This window comes from Abramis brama (assembly GCF_963993115.1).
Source record: "Abramis brama genome assembly, chromosome: 19".
In the NCBI taxonomy this organism is placed as follows: Eukaryota; Metazoa; Chordata; class Actinopteri; order Cypriniformes; family Leuciscidae; genus Abramis; species Abramis brama.
The window spans coordinates 14,021,119-14,040,256 of NC_139981.1; the positions used below are offsets into that span (position 1 = coordinate 14,021,119).

Consider the following 19,138-nt stretch of genomic DNA (forward strand, 5'->3'; position numbering starts at 1 on the left):
AAAAATAGCTTGTTGTATTTCTTTTATTTGTTTTAGAAAATGAGCAATGGAACTCAACATCCTGATCAATTTGAGGCTTTACAATAGATAGCAAAGGTTATTTTCAATCTACTAGCCAATGGAATTAATACATAATGTCCTCATCAACAGTTTAGTCGGATAAATGTAGGTAGTTCAGTTTTTTAATACCTCAACACTGACTATATACCACAGATTAATTTCAAAGTGGTTGCAGCGGCCAAAGCATTTAGATTGACAGATAACACTATAGCACTGGCCAGTCCTCACACATGGTGTAAAGTAAAAGTTTGACACATGCATCAAAATGCATTTCAGGTCCATGCTATCTCACACAGCAAAGACGTGGAAGACTTGGGGAAAAGTCTGAATACTGTTCCAGCAGAAACATGACCTACAGTACAAATCCAGCAGGACAAGTTTAACAGCATCCATATGTGGATGATTGTCCCTTTTTAGCAACGTATCTCCCTTTTTATCACAGCGCACCGATTTTCAACAGAAATAATTAGTGCTGATTAATCAAAAGTTTGTGTGCATATTTACACACACACAAATTATATATTTACACATTTTTATGCTAGACGCAATTAATCACAATTAATCTATTTGACACCACTAGAAATAATATAGAAATGTAACTAATGGCTGTCAATTAATGGCAAAATAAAAAAACAAAAACATGCTCTTTACATGTCTTAATGGCCATTATTTATAAATCATGAGCAGAACAACTGTGCAAATCATTTGTATAAAACATTTATGCAAGCTGTTGCATTCAATTCAGCGAGGCAATTTATGCAATAAAACTTTGCAAACTTTTCATGAATGAGGCCCAAGCAATTTCTTCAGTAACTCATTTCCCCAAAGGGACTTTTCATTATTCACATACAGTATGTAATAAACAAATCTAAAAAGTCCTTTTAATGCTTAACACCTAAACCTATATTGGCATTAAAGCAAACTATTCCAGAACCTAAATCAAAGTAAACGGTTTATGTAGTACCAATCAGTACCATCCTCCCTTAACACTTCTTTGTTGTCATAAAGTCTTCTGTAATCACAGGATAATTATTTTGATTTGACTTCAGTTCAATAATACAAAAAAACAACAACATTTTGACCCATTTCTTCATTGCTGTTATCAACAAATTTGTGCTCCTTGCTGCATTGTTGATTCATTCTGCTGGTTTGCTCTGAGTTTTGTAGGCCTGCTTTCGAAGGTGAGTCTCGATCTCCTCCCTGAACACAAGCATGCCCAGATGAGAGTGTGACGCCTCATTCATGGCCTTGGACTGGATGCACATGCGGTACTGTTCCGGGGTCAGCTCGTCCGCGCACAGCTTCTCGTGCCACAGGTGGAAGAGGCCCGACACAGGGGTCCGGATCACAATCTGTTCGCTCCGTAGGTACTTCCTGTACAAGTGCACATCTTCTACACCCCAGCCTTTCACTTCCAGATCAAATCCTCCTAGAAAAGAGAAACCATGAGTTTTTTATATAAATAAAAAACAAGCAAATTATCTTTTTATTGTAATTTGATGCATCAGTACTCTCATACATGCATTCATTTACGAAGAGAAAAAAGATTCTCATTTATTGTTTCATAAGTCATTCATAAGTCTCTTATGCTCACCAAGGCAGCATTTATTTAAGCAAAAATACAGTAAAAACAGCAATATTCTGAAATATTACAATTTAAAATAATTGTTTTCCATTTAAATAAATGTTACAATTTTATTTAATCCTGTGATGGCAAAGCTGTCACATAATCCTTGCTGATTTTCTCCTCAAGAAACATTCCCTATTATTATTATTGAATCAGCATATTAGAATGATTTCTGAAGACTGTAGTAATGATGTTGAAAAATAAAAAAATACAAAATAATAATAATAATAATAATACAAATTATTATATTATTATATATATATATATTTTTTTTTTTTTCTCTTTTTTAAAATTATTATTATTATTATTTTTTTCCAACATCATTACTACAGTCTTCAGAAATCATTCTAATATGCTGATTCATTCATTCATTCATTCATATTCATATATATATATATATATATATATATATATATATATATATATATACACACACATACATAAAAAAAAATTGAATAATAGAATTATTGGTCAAAGGTCACCCTACATAAGAAAATTATTAAAATATTATTTCCTACAATCTAAAAGTCCACATTAACTTACCAATGCTAAGGAAGTCAGAGCGATATTGACAAGTCATGCCAAATCCAAAATCCCTCCAGAATCCAGCATCTTTTTTATGAATCTGTAAATGGCATACAATTGTCTTATTTTCTTTTGAATCACTAGAAAGCCATACGTTCTAAAAAAATATATTGGTTACATACCAGCTGACTCTCAATTGGGGGTGGAAACTCAAGATTTCCATAAACTATAGCTGGATTGTACAAACTGAAAACAACTGGATAGAAAACTCGTTTTCCTGCAAGGGAGAGAAAAAAAAAAATTTATTGTAAAATTACATAGAGGATTATATTTTTAGTATACAAATGATTCTTGATGAAGAAAATGTATACTATTCTGTCAACCATGCATAAAACCAGTAAATATCATTAATTTATTTGCTAAATATCCTATTATCACTAATATTATTACTGCTTAGATGGAAAACAAACTGAAAGTACATGCATCATATGTGCAAAATTGGAGAAATATGGATGTTTTTTCTCGTAATGGGTCCATGAATTTTCATTTTTTTTCCCCCATATATTTTATTGGATACAGCGTTCAAACAATATTTGCAACATAATACAATATAAGTCTCCATTTTGTGTTTTCAGAATGAACAATTCAAAACAAATGTCTTTTTGTAGTTCATCCCATATCCCTCCCTACAACTCCCACCCCACAACCCGGTAGCCAGTTAGAGACACACAAAGAAAAAAAAAAGAAAAAAAAAAAAGAAAAATAATAATAATATATATAAGAAATAAAAATAAGTAAGCAAATGGGTCCATGAATTTTCAGATATAAATGTTTGTTGAGATGACAAACCTGGAGCTGTATTGAGGCGACAGGTACTAAGAAATTCCAGTGTGAAGTAGATGTCAACGTCACAGAAGAACATCAACACGTCACCCCCTTTCTCCCACGCGTGAGCTCCAATGTCCAGACCACGGCCACGCGAAAAATCCTCATCCACAGGGATCAGAGTGTAGTTACTGAAGTTCTCCTCACTGGAAAGGATCATGAATAACAGTGTAGGAAACAAAATGAGGCTTAGAAGATTTATACCAACCATACTGGGTATTAAACACGTGTTTACAATCTTTACCTTCATTCACTACTGTTTATAAATCTGGGGTTGGTATGATTTTTAAATGTTTTTGCAAAAAAAGAAGTCTCTTTTGCTCACCATGGCTGCATTTATTTGATAAAAAATACAGGAAAAACTGTAAAATTAACTGTTTTCAATGTTAATATATTTTAAAATGTAATTTATTTCTGTGACGGCAAAGCTGAATTTTTAGCATCATTACTCCAGTCTTCAGTGTCACATGATCACAAGAATGATTTCTGAATAAAAGAACAGCATTTATTTAAAATAGAAATCTTTTGTAATGTTATAAATGTCTAGTGTCACTACTGATCTACTCAATGCATCTTTGCTGAATAAAAGTTCATTTCTTTCTAGGGCTGCACGATATTGAAGAAAAATGCGATATTATGCTTATAGTGCGTAAATTCAACTTAAATTATATTTAAAATTATATAACCAACATACATTTTTTCACATTCTTTTTGTCAGATGAAAGCATCACTACAACTTCTGAAAGTGAACAGCAATGTTTTACTGTATCATAGTGTCATTTTAACACTAGTGTAACCAGGGGGGTTAGGTTTCAGGTAGGCCTAAATTAGGTTTATGTAACAACAGAAACTGAATAATCAAATGTAGAAATAAAACGCTGCTTAGTCTTCATTGTATGAATTAAATGTACACTGATTCTTATTAAAGCTACAAAAGTTACTCAGTCAAGAGCAGTGTCTGTCTATTGTTCATGACCCCCGTTATTGCCGTTACGATATGTCACGATATGTACATTTCGTTAGCCTCATAGCATAATTGCCTAAGTCATATTTAAAAAAAAAAAATGACTTAGGCAATTATGCTATGAGGCTAACGATTTGCGATATTTCAATATATTGCGCAGCCCTATTTCTTTCAATAAGAATCTTACTGACTTAAAAAATTTTAATGGTAGTGTACAGACAATGTGAATTACTATAAGAGCTCGGCACACAATAATTATGAAAAAGGAAGCTTAATTCCTGCAATTCAAGGAAATTACAGTCTCTACTGCCCCATTATGGGTAAACAGCAAATTCCTTTTCCTTGGGTTTCCTCCATTTAGGATCACTGCAATAACATGCAATAAACACAGAACATTTGCAAAGCTCAAACCTGGACATTTTCCTCAGAGACGCCTTCACCTCCTGCAAGCCCGTCTGACCAAAATACACCACTGTGAGATGCACTCGCTTGTCCTGCTGTACACAAACCTCCCTGCACACAGAAAACACCGTCTGATCACAACATTTTCAAAACTACCAAAGAGAAAACTGTACTGGAAACCATTCCCTTGTAAAACTGTGTAACATCTGGCTGAGTGCTGCTGCATTCCACACATCTATAGAAGGTTCAACTGTACGATTTGCAGCACACAAGAACACACTGACACACACATTCCCAGACACGATCCCAGAATCTCTTTTACATGCTTGGTGATTTTTTTTTTTAAATCCAGTCATTTCAATAGGAATCTACATGATCGGGAGTTTTGTGTGCATGAGGGCAAAACCTTTGGCACATTGCCAAATAAACTTAGCATCAGGTTGAAGTTAGTCACATGAATTCACCGTGTTGACTATCAGAAAGCTACTTGGATTAAAAGCGAGTTCTGTGTCATCAGTGCTTCATATATCGCTATTGATAATGAACAATGGATCTTCTTGTCTGTGAATTTCGTTAGTGCTGCAGAAATTACGTGTTTTTGTAGGCTAAAACACACAAACGAGTAAGCATTTTAGCACTTCCGGTTCCATCATCCTCAAGTCAATGAGCTTGGTGGTGAACAAAAGCTCAAGATACTTTCACATTTTATTCTAAGACATACATTAAATCAGTCAAAGGTATATATACATAGATGCCTCATTTGCGGCTGTTTCTATGGGCCTCTATGCCATCCGCCATATTGGAACAGTCAAACTGACTGTTGACTGTGCGTCTGCAACTGACAGTTAGACACATGTTTGCAATAGACTTCAGCAGATGATTTTGCAAAACTAACCCAATACAAGACAAAGGCGTCATCTAACACGACATTAAAAGGTACCATTGTAAAAACCTGTATTATTGAGTTGATTTAAAAACACAACCCAACACATTGTGAAATGTGAAAGGTTATCCCATTTCTTCTGGAATTTAAATCTCAGCGGTTTGACAACCAAAAGTTGCGCAATGTTGTGGCATCATGGATTCTTACTGTGAGTGACGACACGCTGACTGTTCCAAGATGGCGCCTGGAATCTACGTATACACATATCTATGACATCAGTAATACACCACTCATACAAAAAAAATAAAAATAAAAATAAATAAAAAGATTTTACTTGTCCTGAAAAAGGCGGTTGCTAACAAGTGGCTAAATTAGACTACAGAGGTTGTTGGGTTAAACGTTATCAGCCGAACAGTATAACTACTCACTATTGCGCTTTTACAGCCTCATTGAGTTCATAATCACGATCTTGCAAACGATTTGAACTCAAACTCAGTGACAAATGTTTTTAAATAATGACTGAAAGAGTTTTCAGAAGCTTAATAGTAGCGACTGTGGTGTACTTCCTTTATAGACAACATTTAGCTCTTTTACTTCTGCCGATTGTATTTAGGCTTCAAAAGGCTTTCTGAAGATTATCATGATGAAGAAAACATGTAAGAATCATAAACTTTTGTAGCCTGACGTCATCATAATCAGATTCTAATCAGAATATGAGTCTGATACTGCTCCATTGGGCTGTGATTATGGGGCGTGTTTCAACCGAACCAGGAAGGAAAATGCCTCTGCACTCAATTGGATAGACCTACAACCAATCAGAGCAACGGAGTAAGTGACATATGTTCTTCATTCATCTTTCCAATCGACAAATGCCTTGATCGTGGTTCTCTGTTTCTCTTTTAAAATGAATGCGCTGTCGATATATTCTATAACAGACGCGATGGCGGAATCTACACATGATATTTCATAAACAAAGTTCGGGAGGAGCACGTTCAAATAATCAATCCAATCAACTTGTCATCAAACAATTACCATGTCTACCCTATCAGCATGAGAGGAAGCATATATTGTATATATTTATATAGTTTTCAGCATCCCTCCACTCACTCTTGGCCTGTTCTTCCACAGCCAGGAATACGGGGGGAGTACTTTGGGTTCGGGCCGAATACCGAGCCTGGAGCCCTCTCCTTGGACAGCACGCCAAATATGCATTTATTCTATCTGACTTATTTGTAAGTGTGAACTCGTGAAATCTCAATTCTCCAGCGGCAGTCATCGGTGTTGTAAACGAATTCAACCCAAGCGCTCGTTGCTGACGTGGATGATTACGTTACTGTTGATCATCTGTCCATCATCGTATAAAGCCCGCCCTGACAATTTGATTTGTCCGAACAGCTCTGGTTCGAGCATAATAGCTCCACAACGGATCAAGTCCAGACTGAACTTCCCGACCTAAAAATGTTGTGGGCGGGGCTAAGTTCGGCTGGCATCCACGCTATAACTTTTGTCATAGAGCTTATTTTCTACAATAATCCAAAAGCCAAAGGAAAAAATCCTATTGGTTTTTTTTCTAGGAACCAGGGTGATGCTAACTTTGGGTTGGCCTACAAAAAAGCATCATCACTGCAGCACTCTATAAAAGTGCACATTTACATGAGCAAACTTCCCGAAACCTTCCACAGTGACCTTCTCACCTGAAGTTGTGCAAAAACTGAACAAAGACTTCAGTGCGGCCTGACAATGGCACTATGATGTTAATGATGGTGCTGGCGGCGTCTACAGACGTGCTCCTCACTTTCATGAGGGGCCCAAATGGACGGAAGAGGGTGACGTGACGGTACTCGTGGGAATCCTCTTTAGCGAAGTAGAGCTCATACAGTGTGCCTTTGTCCCTCTCGGTCCTGTAGAGTCCTGCCAAGAATAGCAAGTACACAAAAGCAGCTAGAGTTACTGAATATTTTGTGCTGTGCAAAGTTCACACCACCTTTATTATCCTCAAATACAAACAAACGCTGTTAAGTACACACAAACCCTGAACACACAGTACGTAAAGTAGTATACTTCATCTGAACAGCTCTTACCCTCAAAAAAATGGCTTTCGGTGAACATCTGCCTCTGCATGGGGATGTTGTCCTCCTGTCCGTCATCGTCTTCCGGGTTATTAATAATTTCCAAACCCGCTTCTATCACCTCCACCAACTCATCCCTCCGGTCCTTCCGCACAGGCTTCTCCTCGGGATGGCGTGTCAGGCCCATCTCCAGCTGGTACACCTTCGTGGAGGTGAAGCTCTCAAAGGGCACAAGCGCGTACTCGCTCGGTAGCCTCGCTCCCGTGTTCACCTCTGCCTTGTCGATTTGTGAGTGCAGGTACTCCAAGAGGTCACTCGGCTCTTGATCTCTGCCATCGATCAGGCCCTGTGGCCCGGGGCCCTCCTTTTTTTTTTGAAGTACCCTCAGTTTCTCGCTCATCTCTTGGAGTTCTTGTTTGAGCTGCGCAATCTGCCTCTTGAGGCTGGCCGCTCGGCTGAGATGCCGCTCTTCCTGCTCCTGCAGGAGGGCCTGGTAATACTCCTTCCCATAAGGATCTCCTCCCAGGCCAGGCAGCACCTGACTCACATCCGCAGGCGGTGTGCACTCCAGGAGGTAAGCAAAGAGCAGCAGCACCAGGATCAAAAATATACCTAGGAGAAGCCAGCGCGCCCGCCCCTGCAGAGGAAGCCCCCGTCTGGGCATATCTGAGAGGCAGGGTGCTCTTTACCAGCCACTTTCACATTAATCCATTCCCAAGCAAAGCGGAGGAAGTACGCTAGTGTCACATTTCTCTTGTAATTTTGCTCCTCTCACTCTACAGCACGTCGATCATGCTCAGATTCATCAGAGATGTGTGAATATACCGTTGACAAACTGTCATCCTGCTTGGACAATATTCCTCCGTTTAGAGAAACACCACATCTAAAAAGAGATTCAAATCATGAAAAATATATTTTCTATTCAGTGTATTTAGACCAAACCAGACAAGAAATAGTCAAAACAAATGTTGAAATAATTAAAAATTATATAAAATAATTGAACAGCCTACAGTACCTTGCATTTTTTAAAATTTGAAAACAGTTAATCCACATTAAAAATATGAATGATATTATTTGTTATTAAAACGTTATTTATTTATAAAACGAATTTCCACACACACACAAGTAACTTGGACTGATATTATGTAAATTAATATTGTAAAACTGTTGCTAGGCAAGTTTCAGATTGTTGTCGACGTAGAAGTAACGTTAGACTATAATTTTAAGAGGATCGAAACTTAGATAATCCAAAAATAAGACAATAAAAATTTAAATATATCAACAATAATAATTTAATAATCAATATTTTATATCAATGTTTTTATCAGACGTGTGATAAGCGGATTCCTGATCAACCTAACGTTATCTGTTAATTTTGCCGACTGGCTCCATAACGTTACACAGTATAACGTTAAAACTATTCATATTCACCGAAAACAACTGTATATGTAAGTTATAGCGCAATTTATTTTTAACGTTACACATTAATATAAACAAACACATGAGACTCTGAATAATATGAAGTTGTTTATAGATCAACAAGGAAACACAGCTTTATGCGCACAGGGAAACATCTGGGTGATTGATCAATAAGCCTAATGAAAAGACATAATGGCAAATATCTAATAATCTAATTTGCGTAAGAAACATCGAGGTTGAAGTTGTTTTCTTGGATAAAACAAACACGGAAATGTGCAACACTTACCTCGGCGGTTGTGATTGTATGTGGCTGTCGGTAACCGCTTCTTCATGCAACTGTTCAATAGAATACCGAGCATAATAAATGTGGGAACGGTGGGGGAACACAACGCCACGGGGCAATGAAAAAAACGAAGCATGTTCCTTCCGCTATGAGCCGCAGAATTTCAAAATAAAAGCCAGCGTGTCGTCTTTAGATGTTTTACAAATTGTTGAAAACTATGGTAAACAAAATAACCTATAATTAGGACATTTTTGAAAGTCTGCTTTAAAAAAACAACCCACTTCCTTTTTAGTTGTATTTATTTTGTTTTCGTGCTGCTGCTCGATGTCAGGAAATACTTTTATTGTGTCTGATTTAAATAAATCTTCCATGGGGGAAAAAACAAACAAATGGAGTGATCTCAGGCTCATTTTACGTTTACAAAGGGTAGGCTACTTTGGGCTTGCTTTTCAGATCATTCATTCATTTTGTGGTCACACAGTATAAGAATCATGAATTGACAGATGTCATAACATTTTAATATTTTTATGTAAATATTTATAATTATTCTTTCACTCTGTCATGAAGTCTGATGATAATGAAATAACAAACACATAGAAATGAAACTTTGACATCTTCTAACAGTTTTATTTATTGAAATGTATTGTTTTGACAACATAATGAGGAATCACACTCAGCTTTATGCATTGTAGGCCTAGTTATTGTTGAACAAATAAAGTCTTTACAAGGAATACAAATTAAACCACCATATGACATTAAATTAAACATATTCATACTCTGTTACATGAAATATTCATAACTCGTAGTTACTACAAAGCGAAATATGAATATTTGAAAAACAAAAAGTAATTGTTTCTGTCATATCCTGATGCATGATCAAGAAGAAACTAACGTGGCTTCTTCTTTTCTTTCCCCCCCACCCAAATAAACATGTCCAGTCTTTGAGGCAAACATCTGCAGTAGGTGATGGTAAAGAAGCTCCCTTTAATTCCTGAAGTGGGACCAAGATTGTCTCGGCCATGCATTTATAACTGGTGTTCTCTAACAGAAGCGGCACAGGCACTTACTTAAACAAGGACATTAAACTGTACAGAGTCATGCAGTGACACAACATGGCCAACAGGGCCTTGTGGTAACAATCGCCTATGAGCTGCTTGAAGCATGTTTTATGCAATTCCAGCCAATTTGAAATCTTTTACCACCCTCCCATCTTCTACACAACAGCAGAAATAAAAGGGAACCGACTTTATCATCATACAACATATATACAGTATCATATAAATATACACATCTCCCCACCCCCCACGTCTTTTCCACCAATGATTTTGGTTTGCGTTTTTAACTATCGAGCGTGTCCACAATTTTTGCGGGAGAATGCAAAGCCATCCAGTTTGCATAAACACTATCATTGGCATATCTTGTAAAGACAGGGTTAGTGGCATCAAGTCTGTTGAGAGGTACCGGGCTCTTCTCTGGCCAGTTCGGGTATGACATGCCTAAAAACGAGAACATATCATTTTTCTGCACCGAGGAAGCATTAAGTCCAGACAGTAAGGCTCTCAAACAAAACTCAGCTCAGCTTTTGAACATAATTACATAAAACAGCATTTCGGGTTCATTTGAGCATGTGGTATAAGCATGAAATCATTCTTTGGTCCTTTTTGAGTGCTTTTTGGTCATTCATGACAATATTCCACTGTGGTGACATCATACAGTATATTCTATGATGTCATTATGACATCAGTATTGTGGCTCCTGTTGTCTTTGGCATTCTATGTACATGCTTTTAACTGAAACATAATCAGTGCTCTACTAAAAGGTTTTGTGTGTGTGTGTGTCTGTGTGTACTCCCAAAAATAATTGACATCAAAGAGCCCATGCATAGAAACTGTCTTACTGCTGGCCATTTTATTGCTTTTTTATTCTACTATTAATGCCATCATTTTAGGGAAAGCTAAGATAGTCTTGCATATTTGTATGCTCTAAAAGAAGAGTTTAATTCAAAAGCCTTACTGATTTCAGAACGGACTCCATCTACTTTAAACATTAATTTTCTGTAATATGTTCAGGATATTACAGAGAGAGCACATCCAGAGCACACGGGACCTGTTTCAAATGTAAAATTCAACCTAAAGCGCTGCAAACCAATACAAATTTCACATATGATGTAAATCATAAACACATCTTAAAATAAAGAATGGGTTTATTTTTTATCAATAGTAATAATACTTGAAAAATTCAAATTAATATTTCAAATAATAGAGTACATCGGAAGCAGGTCCAAATGAAACATCTGATCCCTCGATCCAGACACTACAGCTCTAACTGAATTTATAAAACACGAGCAGTATTCATAAGTCACTGGCAACCATGCCGTTAGCACAATCACAGCACTTCCTATGGAAGGCACAAACAAAAACTGATTTTGTTCCCTGTATTAGAATCGAGTAAATGCATGGGAAATTCTACCATAGAGCTTGTTTTCAATCCAAGTGGAGGGGAGGGTTCGAGGGAGAGGGGCGTTACTACAGTCCACTAAGGGTGTGTCCTCTTCAGAGAGGGAGTCGTCATATAGCAGGGCGTCTGCTGGCGTGGAAGCCGCGAGATCCAGATAGTCCTGATGAAGGGAAACACACAGTTATTAAATGTTACCACATATTTCATTCTTGAGCAAGATTTACATTATGATGACATTTGTCTTTATTCACTATGGTGAACATCCCTCACTAGACAGTAGGTTTTCAAATGATAATAATTGTTAGCATAATAAAATGTATGATAGCATATTAAGTATAAATAAATTCAGTTTGACATTTCATTTATTCTAAGTAATAATTATATTCGGTTATGATGGTTGAAAATCGACGAAAACCTTTACTCTCTGCAGGAGGGTTCTTCTGTGTTCATCCATTGTTTTACATTATCCCTTACCTTGAGGAATTCTTCATCATTATAACAACATAAAAGAATAAACATACATTGCTGTTTAAAAGTTTGTGGTCAGTAAGAGTCTTGTATGCTCACTAAGGCTGCATTATATGATACAGTAAAAACAGTAATATTGTAAAATATTACAATTTAAAATAACTTTTCTATTTGAACAACTATTTACTTATACTAACTATTTACTATATATTTCAGTGACGGCAAAGCTTAATTTAAAACAGCCATTACTCCAGTCTTCAGTGTCACATGATCCTTCAGAAATCTAATATGCTGTTTTGTTGCTCAAGAAACATTTATTATCAATGTAATGTTGAAAACAGTTGTGTTACTTAATATTTTTGTATGGAAATTGTGATTAATTTTTTTCAGGATTCTTTGATGAATTGAAAGTTCAAAAGAGCAGCATTTTTTTGTTACATTATCAAAGTCTTTACTGCCACTTTTGATCGATTTAATCATGTCCTTGTTGAAAAAAAGTACTTACTAACCTCAAACCTTTGAACAGTATTTTATGTATAAGGTAATAAGTGTGTAAATACTTTTTAAACTTGCAATGTTTAACTTATACATGTGAAGTCAGGTTCAACTCAGGTTGTCATTTCATCCAGAAGTGTTTTGATTTGCTTGGATTTGTGCCTGTGTGTGACTGTCTGTGAGAGGAAGTGCTCATTGAGTTCTTACTCGGCTTTTCACCATCATCTTCTCAAGTTCTTTGCTGATATCTGAGAAAGTGGGGCGCTTATCTGCCTCTTGTTTCCAACAACGAAGCATCAGATTGTACCTACATCACATAACAGAGCATTCATCACCTGATACACAACATCTCTGATTGTCACACCTAAATAAATTATACAAGTGGAATTTAGAACAAATACACACAAAATAAGTAAATTGTTGTGTCCATAAGATTGCATAAGACATAATGCAAAGTTTTAAACTTAAATGTTAAAATGTTATTATCTATCCCATGATGACAAATGATGGTTTTGGAACATAATTTGTTCATTCTGCTCTTAATTCTACAATACATTCAGCTGATGACATGATGGCTGTTAAACACACATTTCATCTGTGCAGTTCTCTGGTTTCTCCATCCTGTAGCCTGTCTTCAGAAGGTTGAAAAGTCGTTCCGGAGCAATGCCTGGATAGGGGTTTCCACCCAGAGTCACAATCTCCCATAAGAGGACACCAAAAGACCAGCTAATGAAAGGAATTAGAGAGAGATTGTATTAAAAAGTTGTCATGGAAGAAATCCTATTCCAATAAACTAATTCTTCAAATGTAAAATATGAAGTGGTGATTGTTTGTAAAGATATATGTTAGCTAGGGTTAAGGCCCGTTCACACCAAGAGCGATAACTATAAAAATAACCATAATGATAACTATACTAGCGTCCACATCAACGCACAATATTGTTCTGTTTTCATCAGATGGCAAAATCATTCTGAAAAGGGGACTATATTTCGTTCCTCTGTGCCGTTATCTGGTGTGAACTCTGTGGCGTGAACTCTGCTATTCTTTTATATTTAGAACAATTTTTTTCTTTTTCGTCATCGCTATAGTTATCGTCCTTGGTGTGAACGGGCCTTTAGAGTTTACGCGTGTTGCATGAAACCTTGCCATAACTTACACATCGCTTTGTGTGGTGTAGATGTGATCGAACAAAGACTCTATAGCCATCCATTTGACAGGAATACGACCCTAGAAATTGAGAGCACATTATGACATAAAGTCTAACAAATGTATAATTGCATTAAACCATGTTATTTTACAGAATGACACTAATATTCAATCATCTGTGAAAGATAGAATAGAACTGTTTTGATGCAGTTAATTAAACTGAACAAAAGTATCACCTTGCTCCTCTTCACATATGAATCTTCCTCATAGACATCTCGAGATAAACCAAAGTCCGATATTTTCATCTTCCTTCCCTCCGCCACTAGCACATTCCTGGCAGCAAGGTCTCTGTGAACAAGCTAAATACATTTTCTTACATTATAACATTTCTTTAAAACGGAACATTTGATATTCTGTGATGGAAATTCCCTAAACCGCTGACATACCTTCATTTCAGCCAGGTATTGCATTCCTCTGGAGATCTGCCATGCAAAGGAGATGAGGTCACCCATGGTCAGAGCTCTCTCATCTGGGTTTTCCAAGTAGCTTGAGTTGCGGTTGGCATCATTGCTCATGTAGCTTGGTCCAACTTTCCGGCTCTCTCTCAGGAAGTTCCGCAGTGAGCCGTACTTGGCGTATTCAACAATTAAATGTAATGGACCTGAACAGAGGAGCTTGTGTAAGCACAAAGCAAAGCAAAAACAAATGCATGCTGAATTGAACATAGAGTTGTTGTTTTAAAAAAAATAAAATGTCTTACCATCCTGGCTGCAAGCTCCATACATTTTTATAACATGAGGGTGATTAACCTGCTTGAGCAATGTGAACTCTGACAGGAGGTCTCGAAGCTCACTGTGAGATGCATTTTCTGTGGTGAAAAAAGATCATTATAGACAGATTTGTCCAGCACATCCAGCTTTTAAAAAGTGATTTGATCAAATGCAAAACTGCATCTGCATCCATTTTGAGTTGCATACCTTTCAACATCTTTACAGCAACTGTAGTGTATCCAGCCTTTCCTTTGAGCCGGAAAGCTGTGGCCTTCACAACCTTTCCAAATTCTCCCTCTCCAAGAGTCTTTCCCAGCACTAGGTTTTTTCGTGGGAACTCCCACTTTGGATCTTCCTGTTAACAGAAATGAGAAAACAAAAATCTGTACTCTTCATCAGAACAGAAATAATCTCATTAATGATAATTTCATGAATCAGTTAAAATTCATATAAAAAATCAACATGTATGAATGAACTGGACTGAAAACTAAGTAAAGACACTGAGCAATACATACGGGTATTTTGAAGGTGTCAATGGCCACCTGATTCTCCATGGAATCGAGAGAAGCTCGACGAACGTTATTGGCTGAGTAACTGATTGGATAGGACTGGGCCGGCCGGCGGAAGGTCATTTCAGCTGAGGCGATGGGCGGCTTAGGTGTGCTCTTGTGATAACGGTGGATACAGTACGAGGACAGGAGAATGGAGACAATGAAGGATAGGAGGACACCAGTTGCAATGACGGTCTTGCACATGTCATCACAAATAGCTTCTGAAAAACAATTAGAAACAAAGCATTGCAATTTTTTTTCTTTCTCTCTCTCCCTCTCTTTCTATATATACAATTCTTCTGCTCATATGTTTAAATGCCCCTTGCAGAATATGTAAGATGTCAATAATTTTTACAAAATAAAAAACATAAATATTGGATGTTATTTTTTATTTTGTAGTGTCCTGAATAAGCTGATTCACATAACAGATTTACATATTGTCCACAAGACAAAATAAGTGAATTTACACAAATTAACCAGTTCAAAAGTTTTGTACCCTTTAATCTTAATCTCTGATCCTAATCTCTGTGTACTCTCTGACCTGGATGATCAAGGACTGCTTTTATGTTTTGTGATAGTTGTTCATGAGTCCCTTGTTTATCCTGAGCAGTTAAAATGCTCACTGTTCTTCAGAAAAATCCTTTAGGTCCTGCACATTTCTTGTTAGATTTTCTTCTAGCATCTTCTGCATATTTTAATCCTTTCCAACAGTAATGCTTTTGAGATATGTCCTTTCACACTGAGGATAATTGAGGGACTCATTCACAACTATTACAAAATGTGAAATCATTCACTGATGCTCAAGAAGACAACACACTGAAGACACAGGGGGTGTAAACTTTTTGAATTAAATGATCGAGGCTAATTGTACTTATTTTGACTTCTGGGAAACATGTTCATATCTTATGTAGCTTCTGATGAAAAATGTAAAAAATTAAAATAAATAAATAATAATAAGCATATAGCTCACCTTCCAAATCATCCTTTTCACAGAAGCACTTTCCTGAATAACAGTAACAGGTCCCATGTCCAGCTTTGATTCCATATAGGTCCCTCTCATAACCCCCAATTATGGGCTGACCTGACAAAAAGACAAAAAAAAATTCTTAAACACTGTAAAAAATAATTTTGTTATTTAGTTATTTCAATTTTTTTTGTAGACATATCTATAGATTGTCCAGACAACAAGAAAATTTAGGTTTATTTGTCCTCAACTAGGTTGAAACAACTGCGCTATGTTTTTTGCAGGCTTTAAATATTTTTTAATTGTAGTAAACCAAACTTAACACTTTCCCCGACAGTATTTTTGAAAAAAATTGCCAGCCACAGCCAGCATTTTTAATCATTTTCACGAAATGTTCATGCCCCGAGAATATTTTGTTGATTTTTACATTTTTCACAGCAAATGAATCCAACTTTAGATAGTGACATACGTTCTTATTGCTTTATTAAGACACACTGAGGCAGGCGTAAGATACCTTTATATGTGGTTGTTTTTCGAATGTGTTTGTTATTGCAATAAATGTAATTGTGTATTGAAATGTATTGCTGTGATTTAAATTTGCCATAATTTTAGTTTAAGTCAAATGTAATTTACAAATGAATATTCTAGTACTAATACATTCAAAATAATTATGTATCGATTAAAGCAGCTTTTCAGCTTTAGGTCTTAAAAGTTCAGCTAATTAAAGTGAAGTCATAACTCTCCCATTTAAGTTCAGCTAACTAAAGTGAAGTTTATGTAACTATCCAATTTATGTTCATCTAACTAAAGTGAAGTTTTCATAACTAAATTTAACCAGTTCAGATTACTTTATAAGTGTCAGATACACTTTTCTAAATAAGTAAAGCTCAAAAAGCCCATGCAAAAAAAGAAACAAAATATGAGTTGAGTCAACAAAATATTTTTTATAGCGTAGTTGATGCACTTCCCGAAAGCACAACTGCCGTTTTATGCTGATCTAACTTAACAGTACTATATGGAAAGCCACAAAACACAATACAACTTTAAATTTGACTCACTGGAGCAATCCTGAGGACATATGGATATGTTTTTGCTCTCAATGGCATCACAGTAACCATCTGGACACGTACGGAGGTCAGGGGAACAGGTGGAGTATTTTTTAGATATTCCTGCAAAGGTAACACAATGACACAAAATTTGTCCTTTCGAATGATAGAAACAGCTCCACAGACAGTAATATACTAAGTGCAGTGAATTTGATTCTTTGCCACTTTAGGAATCAAAGGTATTGTGGCTAACCTTTATCTTTGCCTTGTCTCCACTGGCATCTGCCTGTAGGGGCTCCAATGCCTCGAGACGCCTCACACTCCCCTCGCTGTCTCTTCTCTGCACAAGCCAAAACCCGCAGCTCATCCATCCTCATGAGATCTGCTACACGGCACAGTCAGATAGGAAAAAGCAGAGCACAAAATCACAATCCCACTAGCACCTGGATCAACACTGTTGCTTTCATGACCGGTTTTCATGGACATATTCTTGCGAACTTTTGACCTTACCTTCACCCTCAAAAATGATGGCGAGCTGAGTCTTGGCCTGAAACTTGTTCTGCTGCTCCTGAGCAATAACCACGTACTGCAGCTCTTGGCACTCTGGTCTGCGTAACACCTCAGTGTCATTCACATAGAGCACACCGTTCTTCTCATTTGGGTTCTGTGCAAGGCTAACTGCCATGTAACACGATTGAGCATCAGCAGAGATGTTCCTGTCTGCGATCTCTAACTGATATGTGACATCAATGCCCTTAAACTTCAGACAGTTGTCCACACATACTTGTCCAATCTAAAAATATAAAACATTTATTTTTGTGAGTTAAAGGCAGGGTAGGTAGGAATGGTCTAAAAAACTTCTTTTTCAAATTTGTTTAAAATTTATGTACATATCAATACATAATTAAAATGTAAGTACTCTGAAAAAGAAAGTATAAAAATCGAGTGTCTGTAGACCTCTCAGGACTGTTTTAAAGACAGTTCATTATTTCCATTCACTCCCACCCCCTCCCTTCTGGGCTCCTTCCAAAGCCACGCCCCCAAAACACATGAACGCGCGACTCCAACCGCTGAGCTGAAGACGCATTATTTACCTGAGACAAGCAGAGAGGAAGGAGCACAGTGCATGTAGTGACATCATGTCAGAATCACATGTAATAAAAAAATCTAACGCTAATTGCTTATGAATATAAACAAATAAGATGTATTTTAGTACTCACTATCAAGCTAGCATATTGATATTGGTAAATTTAAAATATATATTTTTTGATTCGCTAACGAGCTAGTTATATAAGCTAAAAACAGGTTGCATTGATACACTTTTTTACATTACCATCAGTTATATTGTGATGAAGATGAATTTCGTGTAAGATTCATAACATATATGGTGTTCTGCATGTAGGGGTGGGAGATATTGACAAAAATGAATATCTCGATATTTTTTTCCAATATCTAGATATAGATATTCAGGCGATATTTTTGCCATCCTTCAAAGAAATGTGAGCAAACTGGCAAAGAAGGTCCAGTTGGTCTTTTGACTTGCTGCATTTGACCTATATTATTCTAGGCTATAGAAAAAACAATAAAGGAGCTAACTAAACAGAATCTGTGGCACCCCCTACTTTTTCCACTTACAAAAAAAAAAAAAAAAAAAAAAAAACTTAACTAGGCACTTCTTGCAACAGTGATTATTAAATCAAACAACAATATTGTTGATGATCAATTCAAAGTAAAAAAAAATTAACATTTTCAAAACGGTATAAATCCATTCATTTTTCCCCCAAAACGCTATAAATCCATCTTTTTTTTTTTTTTTCTAAATTTATGGTTTGTCTTTTTAAAAAAGTTTTTGTCTTTTATTTTTCGTGTTTGCATTTATGAGGAAAAAACAATATTACTTGACAGTTCTCCATTATGGACGCGAGCGCTCTGAAAGCTGCACTGAGACTTTCAAACTTTAACAGAGACCTCAAAACAGAAAGCACAAAGCCTTTCTTTAAAACGAATTTCGTTTTGTATTAATTGTATCTTAATTTTAATATATTTTTTTTTCATTAATTCATTAATATTTTCATTCCTGCATTAAATACATAAAGTAAATATAGGCTATCAATCACAACATAA

The 19,138-nt window shown here is 36.3% G+C and overlaps 2 protein-coding genes across 3 annotated transcripts in view; both read right to left on the reverse strand.

The window, feature by feature from the left end:
• Positions 1–5: 5 nt before the first annotated feature.
• csgalnact2 (chondroitin sulfate N-acetylgalactosaminyltransferase 2) lies at positions 6–9,247 on the reverse strand. The gene is made up of 8 exons (XM_084093211.1): positions 9,121–9,247; positions 7,428–8,298; positions 7,041–7,257; positions 4,473–4,574; positions 3,062–3,243; positions 2,395–2,489; positions 2,231–2,312; positions 6–1,489 (listed from the first exon to the last, which is right to left on the reverse strand). The coding sequence occupies exons 2-8, from the start codon at positions 8,077–8,079 to the stop codon at positions 1,197–1,199; spliced, it is 1,623 nt and encodes a 540-aa protein (XP_083949337.1). The 5' UTR covers positions 8,080–8,298; positions 9,121–9,247; the 3' UTR covers positions 6–1,196.
• A 476-nt stretch (positions 9,248–9,723) lies between these two features.
• ret (ret proto-oncogene receptor tyrosine kinase) overlaps positions 9,724–19,138 on the reverse strand; it is a 29,615-nt gene continuing 20,200 nt past the window's right edge. The window contains exons 7-20 of one of the 2 annotated variants that reach the window (XM_084093194.1): positions 17,525–17,807; positions 17,268–17,399; positions 17,027–17,137; positions 15,975–16,085; positions 14,969–15,225; positions 14,661–14,808; positions 14,444–14,551; positions 14,130–14,344; positions 13,920–14,042; positions 13,694–13,764; positions 13,126–13,263; positions 12,745–12,844; positions 11,587–11,734; positions 9,724–10,613 (exon numbers count right to left, since the gene is read on the reverse strand). In XM_084093194.1, the coding sequence (XP_083949320.1) occupies positions 10,456–10,613; positions 11,587–11,734; positions 12,745–12,844; positions 13,126–13,263; positions 13,694–13,764; positions 13,920–14,042; positions 14,130–14,344; positions 14,444–14,551; positions 14,661–14,808; positions 14,969–15,225; positions 15,975–16,085; positions 17,027–17,137; positions 17,268–17,399; positions 17,525–17,807 (2,103 nt within the window). In that variant the 3' untranslated portion in view covers positions 9,724–10,455. The remainder of the gene's footprint in view (positions 10,614–11,586; positions 11,735–12,744; positions 12,845–13,125; positions 13,264–13,693; positions 13,765–13,919; positions 14,043–14,129; positions 14,345–14,443; positions 14,552–14,660; positions 14,809–14,968; positions 15,226–15,974; positions 16,086–17,026; positions 17,138–17,267; positions 17,400–17,524; positions 17,808–19,138) is intronic. The other variant, XM_084093195.1, reaches the window with a different exon arrangement.

What these genes read in the sequence shown, in the direction of transcription:
- csgalnact2 (XM_084093211.1), bottom strand. Translation starts at nt 8,079, where the DNA reads ATGCCCAGACGGGGGCTTCCTCTGCAGGGGCGGGCGCGCTGGCTTCTC. An exon ending in CCCCAATTGAGAGTCAGCTG is followed by an intron (nt 2,313 to 2,394) that starts GTATGTAACCAA and finishes TGCCATTTACAG; the next exon opens with ATTCATAAAAAAGATGCTGG. An exon ending in CTCTGACTTCCTTAGCATTG is followed by an intron (nt 1,490 to 2,230) that starts GTAAGTTAATGT and finishes TCTCTTTTCTAG; the next exon opens with GAGGATTTGATCTGGAAGTG.